This window comes from Harmonia axyridis, chromosome 7, assembly GCF_914767665.1.
Source record: "Harmonia axyridis chromosome 7, icHarAxyr1.1, whole genome shotgun sequence".
NCBI lineage: Eukaryota > Metazoa > Arthropoda > Insecta > Coleoptera > Coccinellidae > Harmonia > Harmonia axyridis.
In genome coordinates this window covers 26,270,122-26,285,627 of record NC_059507.1, presented here as the reverse complement: position 1 = coordinate 26,285,627, position 15,506 = coordinate 26,270,122, and the positions used below count along the sequence as shown (strand labels likewise).

At 37.7% G+C, this 15,506-nt stretch overlaps 3 protein-coding genes across 5 annotated transcripts in view; 1 reads left to right on the top strand and 2 right to left on the bottom strand.

The window, feature by feature from the left end:
* The window catches only part of LOC123685200, a 54,032-nt gene extending 52,732 nt beyond the window's left edge, over window positions 1-1,300 (bottom strand). For all 3 annotated transcript variants that reach the window (XR_006748267.1, XR_006748268.1, XM_045624818.1), the window contains exon 1: window positions 1,115-1,300. The gene's annotated coding sequence lies outside the window, so the exon portion shown is untranslated. The remainder of the gene's footprint in view (window positions 1-1,114) is intronic.
* The window catches only part of LOC123685178 (protein mothers against dpp-like), a 149,920-nt gene that overhangs the window by 72,248 nt on the left and 62,166 nt on the right, over window positions 1-15,506 (top strand). The window lies entirely within an intron of this gene.
* Window positions 7,980-11,849, bottom strand: LOC123685369. The gene is made up of 4 exons (XM_045625022.1): window positions 11,807-11,849; window positions 10,915-11,210; window positions 10,483-10,772; window positions 7,980-9,241 (listed from the first exon to the last, which is right to left on the bottom strand). Exons 1-4 carry the CDS (start codon window positions 11,847-11,849, stop codon window positions 8,467-8,469), a joined length of 1,404 nt encoding a protein of 467 aa, XP_045480978.1. The 3' UTR covers window positions 7,980-8,466.

Here is a 15,506-nt window from a genome sequence, read left to right as displayed (position 1 = left end):
TTCGATTATACATGCTTTCCAAAAGCCCCCAAGCAAATTCTATGAGGTTTACTGGCAATTGTATCACTTCCTGTGATACTTCAAGCCGTAACGGTCGTTTAGCATCGTCAAGACTTTGTAGTTGTAGCACGTCGTTGTGTTGTGTTGTGTCGTTGCGAACGACACAAAAACGATCTTTTACCGACGTCAAAAAATACGATTGCGGTGTCAGTGCGTCCATGGCGTCTTCGAACCAGTCGAAATTCGCTACGAATTCTATGCGTAATTGCAGACCGGCAGCAATTTGTGCCAGTCTGTGTTCTTGGCATTTTACGAAATTCTTCATGTATTCCGTTTTTTCCTTTTACGTATTTACCACAATCACGATATTCCCCGAATATCGTATATATCGTCATATTGGCTTTTCTTTGCGGTCTGATCATGTGGTATGTCGGATCGTAGGATTGGAAAATATATTTTTTTTTTATTTACATCTTATAATTAAATTAACATAATATAAATAGGAAATAACTGATGTTTTCGAATCGATCTCCGATAAAAGGCGTCTTGCAAGTGATATATCCGTTATGACATCTGTAAAATGTTTTCTCTTTAGCTTTCGATAATTTCCGAAGGGCCGTAGGGAAATGTAAGAAGAGAGGCAAGGTCGGGTGGTATAACACCGTCCCAAAATGCAATTGTATCAGTATTATCGATGTCGTATCGTTCGATGAGATCATCGATCTTAAAGTATCGGTAACGCTTTCCGGTTCGGCCAATATGCCGTTCTTTCATCGATAATACATAAAACATACCGTGTAAAATTTAAAATCTGGATTATAATTCCGGTGCATCGTTTCCTCACCGCTTTCGACGAAGTCGTTCGCCAACGTACGTTTATCTCGGACGAAGGCGTCGACTCGTCGCCAAACGGTGGGCGCGTCTTCAGCAAATACCTTCAACGACTGTGTTCCGTCGCAGCATATACCTTGGGGTATGCCGTGCGTTTGGGTTTTCGTCTCTGGGCCCAGTGCGTCCAGTCCGGCTTGCAGCACTTTCTTTACGAAATATTGCTTTATACCGACCGGTATTTTCGCCGACTCGTGCAATGCGATGACGAATGTGTTATGGTTACCTGAGCCTCCTAGGTGGAATTCACGATGGCACTTGAAGCCGTAATTCTCCTTCAGCATCGTCAACACCTTGTAATTGTAACAAGGTTTCGTCGTACCATCGTATCTTATACGTGTAGAGTCAGCCAGATTGAAAGCGACCAGGGATCTGAAATATGAAGAGAAAATAAGTGACGGTTAACGAAGAAACAGGAAGCAAGCACTTGAAATCTTATTCGAACTAGCATGTTGATAGATACCACAACTCGCCAGTATTTGAATAGATACTTTTTTTGATGAAAAAGACAGACAAACAAATAGCTAGGAAATCAATTTGGTGAAATCTCGTAGAGAATGTAATTTTTTTCATACCAGCCAACAATCTCACGGGGCCGGAAGGGAATAGGGGCCCTGGGTGGGTAATATATAACAAGAATAGTGATCTGTCATTAAAAGTGAAACGTGAAAACTGACGAAAATTCAAGGAAAAGTGTATTATTTTTATTATTAGATATCTTTTGGTTGTTGTCGAAAAAGTTAATTTTCTACGCAGTAAATTAAAATCGAGATGAACCGTGAAAATTCTAGAAAGAGAGTAGATTTCAGAAATATATTAAAATTACACAAATGTAATTAAAAATATTCGATTAATATCGAATAGAAAAGTAGGATCAAATCGCATAATGAAATTGTTTAAAGTGTTTTGTAATAATATTTTCTTAAAATGTTAGATTGAATTTTCAGAATTGTTAAAATAGTGTTTTATTCGATTTGATTGTGCAGAGGAAAATCGAATAAGATTTCTATTTTTGCATTATTATTGTTGTTATTTTTGATTAAAACCTTCTATTTCTTCAGAGAAACGCAATTGCGTCTTGATTCGAAAAAGAACTTATTTTATACATACATTGCAGGCGGAATGAAAGCCGTGGAAAAATTAATACACACACTTTCAATACTCGAAAGTGGAAATAATAGGTCATTAAGAAAGAAACTTGCGAAAAACTCGAAAACTTGGTAGAACACCGGAAAAATGGAAAAATAGCTAACTGATCAATAGACTTGGAGACTAAGATCTGATTATTATTTGGAAATGTCGCATCGTGGCTTGTTTATATTTATAGATGTTGTATCGTTTAGGGAGATCATCGATCTTAAAGTCTCGCTTACGCTCTCCGGTTCGGCCAAGATGCCGTGCTTACATCGATAATACATAAAACATACCGTGTAAAATTTAAAATCTGGATTATAATTTCGGTGCATCGTTTCTTCTCCGCTTTCGACAATGTCGTTCGCCAACGTGCGTTTGTCTCTAATGAAAGCGTCGACTCGTCGCCAAACGGTCGGCGCGTCTTCGGCAAATGATTTCAACGATTGAGTACCGTCGCAGCATACACCTTGGGGTATGCCGTGCGTCTGTGTTTTTGTCTCTGGGCCCAGTGCGTCCAGCCCGGCTCTCAGTACTCTTTTTATGAAATATTCTTCGATACCTACCGGTATTTTCACTGACTCGTGCACTTTAGCTTTCGATAATTTCCGAAGGGCCGTAGGGAAATGTAAGAAAAGAGGCAGGGTCGGGTGGTATAACACCGTCCCAAAATGCAATTGTATCAGTAGTATCGATGTTGTATCGCTTGACGAGATCATCGATCTTAAAGTCTCGCTTACGCTCTCCGGTTCGGCCAAGATGCCGTGCTTACATCGGTAATACATAAAACATACCGTGTAAAATTTAAAATCTGGATTATAATTTCGGTGCATTGTTTCTTCTCCGCTTTCGACAATGTCGTTCGCCAACGTGCGTTTGTCTCTAATGAAGGCGTCGTTGCGTACCGTCGCAGCATTCTCCTTGCGGTATGCCGTGCGTCTACGTCTTTGTTTCCGGGCCTAGTGCGTCCAATCCGGCTCGCAGTACCTTTTTGATAAAGTATTCCTTGATACCGACCGGTATTTTGACCGACTCGTGCAGTGCTATCACGAAGGTGTTGTGTGTACCTGAACCTCCTAGGTGAAACTTCCTGTGATACTTGAAGCCGTAACGGTCGTTTAGCATCGTCAAGACTTTGTAGTTGTAGCACGTCGTTGTGTTGTGTCGTTGCGAACGACACAAAAACGATCTTTTACCGACGTCAAAAAATACGATTGCGGTGTCAGTGCGTCCATGGCGTCTTCGAACCAGTCGAAATTCGCTACGAATTCTATGCGTAATTGCAGACCGGCAGCAATTTGTGCCAGTCTGTGTTCTTGGCATTTTACGAAAATCTTCATGTATTCCGTTTTTCCTTTTACGTATGTACCACAATCCCGATATTCCCCGAATATCGTATATATCGTCATATTGGCTTTTCTTTGCGGTCTGATCATGTGGTATGTCGGATCGTAGGATTGGAAATAACTGATGTTTTCGAATTGATCTCCGATAAAAGGCGTCTTACAAGTGATGTATCAGCCGTTTTGGATGTTATGACATTTGTAAAATGTTTTCTCTTTAGCTTCCGATAATTGCCGAAGGGCCGTAGGGAAATGTAAGAATAACGTCAGGGTCGGGTGGTATAGCACCGTCCCAAAATGTAACTGAATAAGTAGTATCGATGTCGTATTGTTCGATGAGATCATCGATCGTAAAGTTTCGCTTACGCTCTCCGGTTCGGCTAAGATGCCGTGCTTACATCGGTAATACATTAAACATACCGTGTAAAATTTGAAATCCGGATTATAATTCCGGTGCATCGCTTCCTCACCGCCTTCGACGATGTCGTTCGCCAACGTATGCTTATATCTGACGAAGGCGTCGACTCGTCGCCAAACGGTGGGCGCGTCTTCGGCAAATAATTTCTTTACTTTTTTACCTAAGAGTCTCAATATTTCTATGGTTTCAACTGTTGATGAGCGCAGAAAAATTGAGCTTTCTATAACAAGAACAGTGTCCTTCCGTCAATCTTCCTAGTTTTTCTTCGAAGGATTCCAGCGGATGTTCAGATAAATTTGGATTCAGCATTTCTAAGTAAATAAATATTTTGGCTTCTGCGGACCACTGGTTGGAAATCCATGTTTTGAGGGGTGGAGGTTCAATATTCTTAAATTATATAATCATAAAACGCTGTAGATGACTTCTCAGAATTATCAAAACCAAATTTAGGTAACTTAAAATAGTGGAAGCTATGTCTTCGATGATGGAACGAAAAACTTGAATCAAGGAAAAACCGCAATTTCTAACTGAGTCGTCTGTGATTTCCGAAAACATTGTTACGCCTCTTCCAAAGGTTCAACTTGTACTTTGGGTAATTTCGCCAATGCCACATTTGCAGCCATTGCAAAGACTTACGCTTACCTTACCCCTGATTTGTGGCCTGAAAATGTTCTGACTAAAACACCTTATCAGGAGTTTTCAGACTTTTTGTCGGCAATAAAGCCTAAAATTCCTGAATAACATTTTTTATTATGACTAATAAAAATATCGATAAAGGCAATTTGAGATGGGACAACATTCCCTTCTGTGCAGCTTTTGTGCTTATAATTAATTATCTGAAAATATTAAGGCGATAATTCAGCATCTCACTAATAGGCCAATTGAAAAGTCCCCCGTCTTTTACTTAGTACCAACTACCAACCTTCAAACGATACGCGTCAAAATTTGACAGCAGTCAGGCTATTAGTTTGTAAGATATTGCGTTGTGAGTGTAGCTACTTCTGTTATTTGAAAAAAGATGGGAAAAAGAATTTCGTGTGGTGATGAAATATTGCTTTTTGAAGGGAAAAATAGAATTGAAGCAAAATCTTGGCTTGATGAAGATTTCCTGGGGTCTGTACCAGGAAAATCAACCAACATTGATTGGAATGCTAAGTTTAAACGTGGCGAATTGAGCACCGAAGACGGCGACCGCAGTGGACGACCAAATGAGGCTGTCACCGACGAAATAATCAAAAAAGTAGCGTACGTTAGTGGTGCCAAAATTTTTGTTGTGAGTCGAGTCCATGTATCAGAATTTGATCCGTATTGAAAGTATGACATGTGTGCGATGGATTTCATCAGTACTATGTGGGGTCGAGTGATTACGTCGCATTTATCAGCCGCCTGCAAATATATCTGTACGTATTTGCGGTACCACGAAATCGGTATGGTGAAATAAAATATCTCTAAGCTACTTATTGCAAGGCCAGAGACAACCGCGGTTATCCGCTTGAAATTGATTTTGGTCTACTAGAAATTGGTGAAAACGTGATTTATGCCCGTCTGGTTCTGAGGTACAGATTTATGTAGAGATTATGCTATGCCATTCCAAATTTCCAGTTTTCAGTCAATAGTAATAACATGTCAACTACATCAGACTCATTACTCGAAAATCCTCGTGAATATATGAAATTGTGATATGAACTTGTCTTTTCCCAAAACTATATAACCGTCAATCCTATTAATTGAATGTTAATTTTTTTTTTTTAAACAAAAAACCAAAGTAAATTTCAACTACATGATGAGTATTCGAAATCTTCAATAAAAATATTTTTTTTTGTAGGAGTTTGAGGTTCTAGAATAGATCTTGAAATAATATGAAGAACTTTTCGTGAATGCTTTTACATTTGTGATTCACAAATTTGGTGCAATACATTACCAGATAGCCATAAGAGAAAGAAATTGTTGATATTGCATAATGTGAAGAACTAAAATCTATGGTCACTGCCACTCTAATGGCGTAGGTAGGTCCAGCGTTGCCGTTCGTACGATAATTATATTCAAGAGATTAATAATGGAATTTAGAAGAATAGGTCTTTCTCAAATTTATAGTCATATATGATGCAAAAGTCCAAATTTAATTATTTCACATCTGAAGTGAAATTTTTTTTAGAAATATTCAGTATATCTATAATAAACAAACTAAAAAGAGACATAATGAATAGATCTGCCTTTCAAATACCCATGGCTTATGTTACCTATGTCGGATTGTAAACATGTGAAAACTCTTTTGAAAACTAAATTGAAATTTGATTCAACAAAAGAGAGCTGTAGTGATGAACCATATTAGAAATTAATAGGTTTATTAACGTCTTCAGCAGTATTAACTAGTCCTGATATAGTATACTGTTGATTTCTTGAGTCAATTTAATAATTTTCTCATTGTTGAACACTGGAAAAGTACAAAACTCATTTTAAGATAGAAGCAGAAAAAGATCATTGTTCAATTATCTCAACACACACTTGAAAAACGATATTTACGAACAACAAAAGATCTTTTTTTCAAGTAAAACAATCTTAAGGTGTTTGTTAATGTATAAGATAAAAAATCTTATAATTGTTTATTATTCAAGATGTCGAATAGTGCTTTATGTTAAGAAAGCAGAAAACAACGTATTGTAGTTCTTTTTGTATGCAAAATGTAAAATAAATTGTATTTTTCTAGAGTTGTTTGGTTGGAAATAAGGAGAAATATCCATTCACTAAACCATTTATTTGAAACCATCAAATTATTTCTGAAACCTTGTTGATACCAATTGTGATAAGTATTTTCTCGATTGTTTATAACCTTTTTTGTTGAGATGCGTGAAAATGCCTGATTTGTGTAACGGCGAGCTGCTTATTGAATTTTTACTGTGATTTCAACTCCCGCTCCCTTCCATTAAACCGGTTTTTCTGTCGCGCTTGATGCGAGATAATAATTCACAGATACAACATAATGAACGAAAATTCAACTTATCTTTATACAGGGTGGTCGAGCTGACTCCCTGTATTTTAAATTCAATAAAAACAAATTCCAATTTCCAACACAAAATATAGAAATTGTTGAAAAAAAAAGAAGAAATTTAAACAAAAAATCTATTTTTTGAATTATATAAATGATATTTGTGGTGGAGGGAAGGGGGGTTTGTTTTCCTCACCTTCTCTCTCTTCCATTTCTATTGTCACTTCTCTCTCTTCCTCTCCCTCTTCCTCTTCCCCCTCTACCCCTTCTGCCCCTCATTTGTTCTTGTCTCAGCAAATGTATTTGCATGTTGGCTTGAATTACAAGAAATATTTTTTTATATCTTTAATTGAAGAAGATTTTGTTTTTCAATGAAAATATCGAGAAATAATAGAACAACGAATTTGAATTCCCTCTCGTGATAGTGGGATGAAACGATTTTCATTTAGTATATCGTTTATCGATGAGAATTTTCGCAATTCTTTAATTTCTTACCAATTAATTTTATGATCTTGTATAATGTTGCCTTTGACTGGTTGAAATCTAGATGCTCTTTGTCCAATTCATACATGATATTCAGACTGATGTACTCGTTGCTTTTGATTTTAGTGAAAATCATTCTTGAAGTTGTAATAGTAATGCACAGGTTTTCTTCCACTACTCCGTTCAGGCTGTAATCAGAAGAGAACTATTACAAAATCATCATCCGAGTCATAAGGACTTGTATTCATGATGAAAGGTGGTATGTCTATCATATTACGATATCCCATATATTTTGTTCAATCTTCAATTATTTCTTTTTCTACATGTTTTGTGTAAGCTTTCCATTTATCAGGTGTACACTCTTGAAGTGCCTCCTTCCAAAGACATTTAGAAGCTCTTCTCCTAGCTTTCCATGTATTCCTCTATTATACATGCATTCCAAAAGCTCCCAAGCAATTCTTTAAGGTTAACTGCCAATTGTATGGTGGCAATCTTAGTACTTCATGTCCATTCATTGAAAATCATTCCTTGAAGTTGTAATAGTATTGCACAGTATGATGAAAGGTGGTATGTCTTTCATATTACGGTATCCCATATATTTTGTTCAATCTTCTCTTATTTCTTTTTCTGCATGTTCTATGTAAGCTTTCCATTTATCAGGTATACACTGTTGAAGTGCCCCCTTCCAAAGAAATTTAGATCGCTCTTTACCCCCTAACTTTCCCTGTAATCTTCGATTATACATGCTTTCCAAAAGCCCCCAAGCAAATTCTATGAGGTTTACTGGCAATTGTATCACTTCCTGTGATACTTCAAGCCGTAACGGTCGTTTAGCATCGTCAAGACTTTGTAGTTGTAGCACGTCGTTGTGTTGTGTTGTGTCGTTGCGAACGACACAAAAACGATCTTTTACCGACGTCAAAAAATACGATTGCGGTGTCAGTGCGTCCATGGCGTCTTCGAACCAGTCGAAATTCGCTACGAATTCTATGCGTAATTGCAGACCGGCAGCAATTTGTGCCAGTCTGTGTTCTTGGCATTTTACGAAATTCTTCATGTATTCCGTTTTTTCCTTTTACGTATTTACCACAATCACGATATTCCCCGAATATCGTATATATCGTCATATTGGCTTTTCTTTGCGGTCTGATCATGTGGTATGTCGGATCGTAGGATTGGAAAATATATTTTTTTTTTATTTACATCTTATAATTAAATTAACATAATATAAATAGGAAATAACTGATGTTTTCGAATCGATCTCCGATAAAAGGCGTCTTGCAAGTGATATATCCGTTATGACATCTGTAAAATGTTTTCTCTTTAGCTTTCGATAATTTCCGAAGGGCCGTAGGGAAATGTAAGAAGAGAGGCAAGGTCGGGTGGTATAACACCGTCCCAAAATGCAATTGTATCAGTAGTATCGATGTCGTATCGTTCGATGAGATCATCGATCTTAAAGTATCGGTAACGCTTTCCGGTTCGGCCAATATGCCGTTCTTACATCGATAATACATAAAACATACCGTGTAAAATTTAAAATCTGGATTATAATTCCGGTGCATCGTTTCCTCACCGCTTTCGACGATGTCGTTCGCCAACGTACGTTTATCTCGGACGAAGGCGTCGACTCGTCGCCAAACGGTGGGCGCGTCTTCAGCAAATACCTTCAACGACTGTGTTCCGTCGCAGCATATACCTTGGGGTATGCCGTGCGTTTGGGTTTTCGTCTCTGGGCCCAGTGCGTCCAGTCCGGCTTGCAGCACTTTCTTTACGAAATATTGCTTTATACCGACCGGTATTTTCGCCGACTCGTGCAATGCGATGACGAATGTGTTATGGTTACCTGAGCCTCCTAGGTGGAATTCACGATGGCACTTGAAGCCGTAATTCTCCTTCAGCATCGTCAACACCTTGTAATTGTAACAAGGTTTCGTCGTACCATCGTATCTTATACGTGTAGTGTCAGCCAGATTGAAAGCGACCAGGGATCTGAAATATGAAGAGAAAATAAGTGACGGTTAACGAAGAAACAGGAAGCAAGCACTTGAAATCTTATTTGAACTAGCATGTTGATAGATACCACAACTCGCCAGTATTTGAATAGATACTTTTTTTGATGAAAAAGACAGACAAACAAATAGCTAGGAAATCAATTTGGTGAAATCTCGTAGAGAATGTAAGACTTCAAGACGTCAAGACTTTGTAGTTGTAGCACGTCGTTGTGTTGTGTTGTGTCGTTGCGAACGACACAAAAACGATCTTTTACCGACGTCAAAAAAATACGATTGCGGTGTCAGTGCGTCCATGGCGTCTTCGAACCAGTCGAAATTCGCTACGAATTCTATGCGTAATTGCAGACCGGCAGCAATTTGTGCCAGTCTGTGTTCTTGGCATTTTACGAAATTCTTCATGTATTCCGTTTTTTCCTTTTACGTATGTACCACAATCCCGATATTCCCCGAATATCGTATATATCGTCATATTGGCTTTTCTTTGCGGTCTGATCATGTGGTATGTCGGATCGTAGGATTGGAAATAACTGATGTTTTCGAATTGATCTCCGATAAAAGGCGTCTTACAAGTGATGTATCAGCCGTTTTGGATGTTATGACATCTGTAAAATGTTTTCTCTTTAGCTTTCGATAATTTCCGAAGGGCCGTAGGGAAATGTAAGAAGAGAGGCAGGGTCGGGTGGTATAGCACCGTCCCAAAATGCAACTGAATAAGTAGTATCGATGTCGTATCGTTCGATTAGATCATCGATCGTAAAGTTTCGCTTACGCTCTCCGGTTCGGCTAAGATGCCGTGCTTACATCGGTAATACATAAAACATACCGTGTAAAATTTAAAATCCGGATTATAATTCCGGTGCATCGTTTCCTCAACGCTTTCGACTGGGCTGAATCTGAGCCCGAAGATTGGTGAGGTTCTTCATGCGTTGAATGTGTGAGTTTATTCGTTGTGGGTTCTGGCAGGATACGACTCAATGCTCTCGGTGTGGAATGGGTGACTTTTAGGGTTTTTTTGCCTGAAGAACTTGGTGTGGAATGTGTGGGTGTGGTTTTTGAGCATGAAGATGTCGGTGTAGAATGGACGAGTGTGGTTTTTGAGCATGAAGATGTCGGTGTAGAATGGACGAGTGTGGTTCTTGAGCCTGAAGATGTTAGTGCGGAATGGGTGAATTTTGTTTCTGAAGATTTAGGTGTGGATTGGTTTTTTTTTTCTTGCACCTGAAGATGATGGTGCTGGTTCTGGTGTGTAGGGCGTCTGTGGTCCTGCTGAGGGGGGCGTGTTTGGTCCTGCTGAGGGGGGCGTGTGTGGTCCTGATGTTCTGGGCGTGACTGGGGATCCTGGTGATGCTTCTATGGATTGGGTTGTGGTTGTGGTGACTGATTGTGGTGTGACGGGCGTGACTGAAGATGCTGTTGAATTTATGAATACCTCTATGAGAATTTGCTCTGTCGTATTGACTACATATAATATAATTAATTGTTATACTTACGTAATGGCGAAGTTCCCACTGTAATACTGTTGTTCAGCCGAGACATTAAGGACTCGAAATCGTTCAGTACTATTTTTTCTTCCAGTGGTTCTTTCATAATTTCCACGTGGTGGAAAGAAGTCCATGTTGAACGAATATGCGGATAATTCTTCACCATTACCATCAACAGTTTTAAGTGATTAATGGCGAACTCTTTAGATCTCTTCACCCTCACCGGAGAAATAAACTCCCTATTTGGGGAGAAGGCCCTTATGATGGCCTTTATGTTAGGAGCTTTGTTCAATATATGTAGTATTTGTACATAGTCCTTCCCTTCTTGAAATAACTGATATATGAGCTCGATAATCACCTTCATGAAAATCCTCCCTTTAACCCTCGCATGAAGAAACTTGCCCAAATGGTACTCCAGCGTTTCTTCATTTTTGCACAGTTTGCAATCTTTCATCTTTATTATCTCTGTAAGAAAATATTTTATTAATGGACATTATAATTATAATCTATTGCCTGTAATGTATATTTTTAATAAATAATGTTGGCGATCGGTGAAATTATTTAAAATTATTAATATAGGATGGTACTCACAAAAGTAATTTTTCTAAATGGACAACGCTCGATTAGTTCTATCTCCTACAGCAGCTAAACGGAAAAGAATTGAAAATCTCTAGTTAAACATCCTAGTCAATGTTTTGTTCATATTTTATGACTTCATTTTAAATATTTAGGCCATAGTATTTACAATAGTTGAGCTGCTTATTGAATTTTTACTGTGATTTCAACTCCCGCTCCCTTCCATCAAACCGGTTTTTCTGTCGCGCTTGATGCGAGATAATAATTCACAGATACAACATAATGAACGAAAATTCAACTTATCTTTATACAGGGTGGTCGAGCTGACTCCCTGATTTTTAAATTCAATAAAAACAAATTCCAATTTCCAACACAAAATATAGAAATTGTTGAGAAAAAAAAGAAGAAATTTAAACAAAAAATTTATTTTTTGAATTATATAAATGATATTTGTGGAGGAGGGGAGGGGTGTTTGTTTTCCTCACCTTCTCTCTCTTGCATTTCTATTGTCACTTCTCTCTCTTCCATTTCTATTGTCACTTCTCTCTCTCACAAAACTCATTTTAAGATACAAGCAAAAAAAGGTCATTGTTTAATTATCTCAACACACACTTGAAAAACGATATTTACGAACAACAAAAGATCTTTTTTTTCAAGTAAAACAATCTTTAGGTGTTTGTTAATGTATAAGATAAAAAATCTTACAATTGTTTATTATTCAAGATATCAAATAGTGCTTTATGTTAAGAAAGCAGAAAACAACGTATTGTTGTTCTTTTTGTATGCAAAATATAGCAATTGTTGAGAAAAAAAAAGAGGAAATTTAAACAAAATATTTATTTTTTGAATTATATAAATGATATTTGTGGCGGAGGGGAGGGGGGTTTGTTTTCCTCACCTTCTCTCTCTTCCATTTCTATTGTCACTTCTCTCTCTTCCTCTCCCTCTTCCTCTTCCCCCTCTACCCCTTCTGCCCCTCATTTGTTCTTGTCTCAGCAAATGTATTTGCATGTTGGCTTGAATTACAAGAAATATTTTTTTATATCTTTAATTGAAGAAGATTTTGTTTTTCAATGAAAATATCGAGAAATAATAGAACAACGCATTTGAATTCCCTCTCGTGATGAAACGATTTTCATTTAGTATATCGTTTATCGATGAGAATTTTCGCAATTCTTTAATTTCTTACCAATTAATTTTATGATCTTGTATAATGTTGCCTTTGACTGGTTGAAATCTAGATGCTCTTTGTCCAATTCATACATGATATTCAGACTGATGTACTCGTTGCTTTTGATTTTAGTGAAAATCATTCTTGAAGTTGTAATAGTAATGCACAGGTTTTCTTCCACTACTCCGTTCAGGCTGTAATCAGAAGAGAACTATTACAAAATCATCATCCGAGTCATAAGGACTTGTATTCATGATGAAAGGTGGTATGTCTATCATATTACGGTATCCCATATATTTTGTTCAATCTTCTCTTATTTCTTTTTCTACATGTTTTGTGTAAGCTTTCCATTTATCAGGTGTACACTCTTGAAGTGCCTCCTTCCAAAGACATTTAGAAGCTCTTCTCCTAGCTTTCCATGTATTCCTCTATTATACATGCATTCCAAAAGCTCCCAAGCAATTCTTTAAGGTTAACTGCCAATTGTATGGTGGCAATCTTAGTACTTCATGTCCATTCATTGAAAATCATTCCTTGAAGTTGTAATAGTATTGCACAGTATGATGAAAGGTGGTATGTCTTTCATATTACGGTATCCCATATATTTTGTTCAATCTTCTCTTATTTCTTTTTCTGCATGTTCTATGTAAGCTTTCCATTTATCAGGTATACACTGTTGAAGTGCCCCCTTCCAAAGAAATTTAGATCGCTCTTTACCTCCTAACTTTCCCTGTAATCTTCGATTATACATGCTTTCCAAAAGCCCCCAAGCAAATTCTATGAGGTTTACTGGCAATTGTATCACTTCCTGTGATACTTCAAGCCGTAACGGTCGTTTAGCATCGTCAAGACTTTGTAGTTGTAGCACGTCGTTGTGTTGTGTTGTGTCGTTGCGAACGACACAAAAACGATCTTTTACCGACGTCAAAAAATACGATTGCGGTGTCAGTGCGTCCATGGCGTCTTCGAACCAGTCGAAATTCGCTACGAATTCTATGCGTAATTGCAGACCGGCAGCAATTTGTGCCAGTCTGTGTTCTTGGCATTTTACGAAAATCTTCATGTATTCCGTTTTTTCCTTTTACGTATTTACCACAATCACGATATTCCCCGAATATCGTATATATCGTCATATTGGCTTTTCTTTGCGGTCTGATCATGTGGTATGTCGGATCGTAGGATTGGAGATAACTGATGTTTTCGAATTGATCTCCGATAAAAGGCGTCTTGCAAGTGATATATCCGCCGTTTTGAATGTTATGACATCTGTATAATACTTTATCTTTTGCTTCCGATAATTTCCGAAGGGCCGTAGGGAAATGTAAGAAGAGAGGCAAGGTCGGGTGGTATAACACCGTCCCAAAATGCAATTGTATCAGTAGTATCGATGTCGTATTGTTCGATGAGATCATCGATCTTAAAGTATCCGTAACGCTTTCCGGTTCGGCCAATATGCCGTTCTTACATCGATAATACATAAAACATACCGTGTAAAATTTAAAATCTGGATTATAATTCCGGTGCATCGTTTCCTCACCGCTTTCGACGAAGTCGTTCGCCAACGTACGTTTATCTCGGACGAAGGCGTCGACTCGTCGCCAAACGGTGGGCGCGTCTTCAGCAAATACCTTCAACGACTGTGTTCCGTCGCAGCATATACCTTGGGGTATGCCGTGCGTTTGGGTTTTCGTCTCTGGGCCCAGTGCGTCCAGTCCGGCTTGCAGCACTTTCTTTACGAAATATTGCTTTATACCGACCGGTATTTTCGCCGACTCGTGCAATGCGATGACGAATGTGTTATGGTTACCTGAGCCTCCTAGGTGGAATTCACGATGGCACTTGAAGCCGTAATTCTCCTTCAGCATCGTCAACACCTTGTAATTGTAACAAGGTTTCGTCGTACCATCGTATCTTATACGTGTAGAGTCAGCCAGATTGAAAGCGACCAGGGATCTGAAATATGAAGAGAAAATAAGTGACGGTTAACGAAGAAACAGGAAGCAAGCACTTGAAATCTTATTTGAACTAGCATGTTGATAGATACCACAACTCGCCAGTATTTGAATAGATACTTTTTTTGATGAAAAAGACAGACAAACAAATAGCTAGGAAATCAATTTGGTGAAATCTCGTAGAGAATGTAATTTTTTTCATACCAGCCAACAATCTCACGGGGCCGGAAGGGAATAGGGGCCCTGGGTGGGTAATATATAACAAGAATAGTGATCTGTCATTAAAAGTGAAACGTGAAAACTGACGAAAATTCAAGGAAAAGTGTACTATTTTTATTATTAGATATCTTTTGGTTGTTGTCGAAAAAGTTAATTTTCTACGCAGTAAATTAAAATCGAGATGAACCGTGAAAATTCTAGAAAGAGAGTAGATTTCAGAAATATATTAAAATTACACAAATGTAATTAAAAATATTCGATTGATATCGAATAGAAATAATAGAAAAGTAGGATCAAATCGCATAATGAAATTGTTTAAAGTGTTTTGTAATAATATTTTCTTAAAATGTTAGATTGAATTTTCAGAATTGTTAAAATAGTGTTTTATTCGATTTGATTGTGCAGAGGAAAATCGAATAAGAGTTCTATTTTTGCATTATTATTGTTGTTATTTTTGATTAAAACCTTCTATTTCTTCAGAGAAACGCAATTGCGTCTTGATTCGAAAAAGAACTTATTTTATACATACATTGCAGGCGGAATGAAAGCCGTGGAAAAATTAATACACACACTTTCAATACTCGAAAGTGGAAATAATAGGTCATTAAGAAAGAAACTTGCGAAAAACTCGAAAACTTGGTAGAACACCGGAAAAATGGAAAAATAGCTAACTGATCAATAGACTTGGAGACTAAGATCTGATTATTATTTGGAAATGTCGCATCGTGGCTTGTTTATATTTATAGATGTTGTATCGTTTAGGGAGATCATCGATCTTAAAGTCTCGCTTACGCTCTCCGGTTCGGCCAAGATGCCGTGCTTACATCGATAATACATAAAACA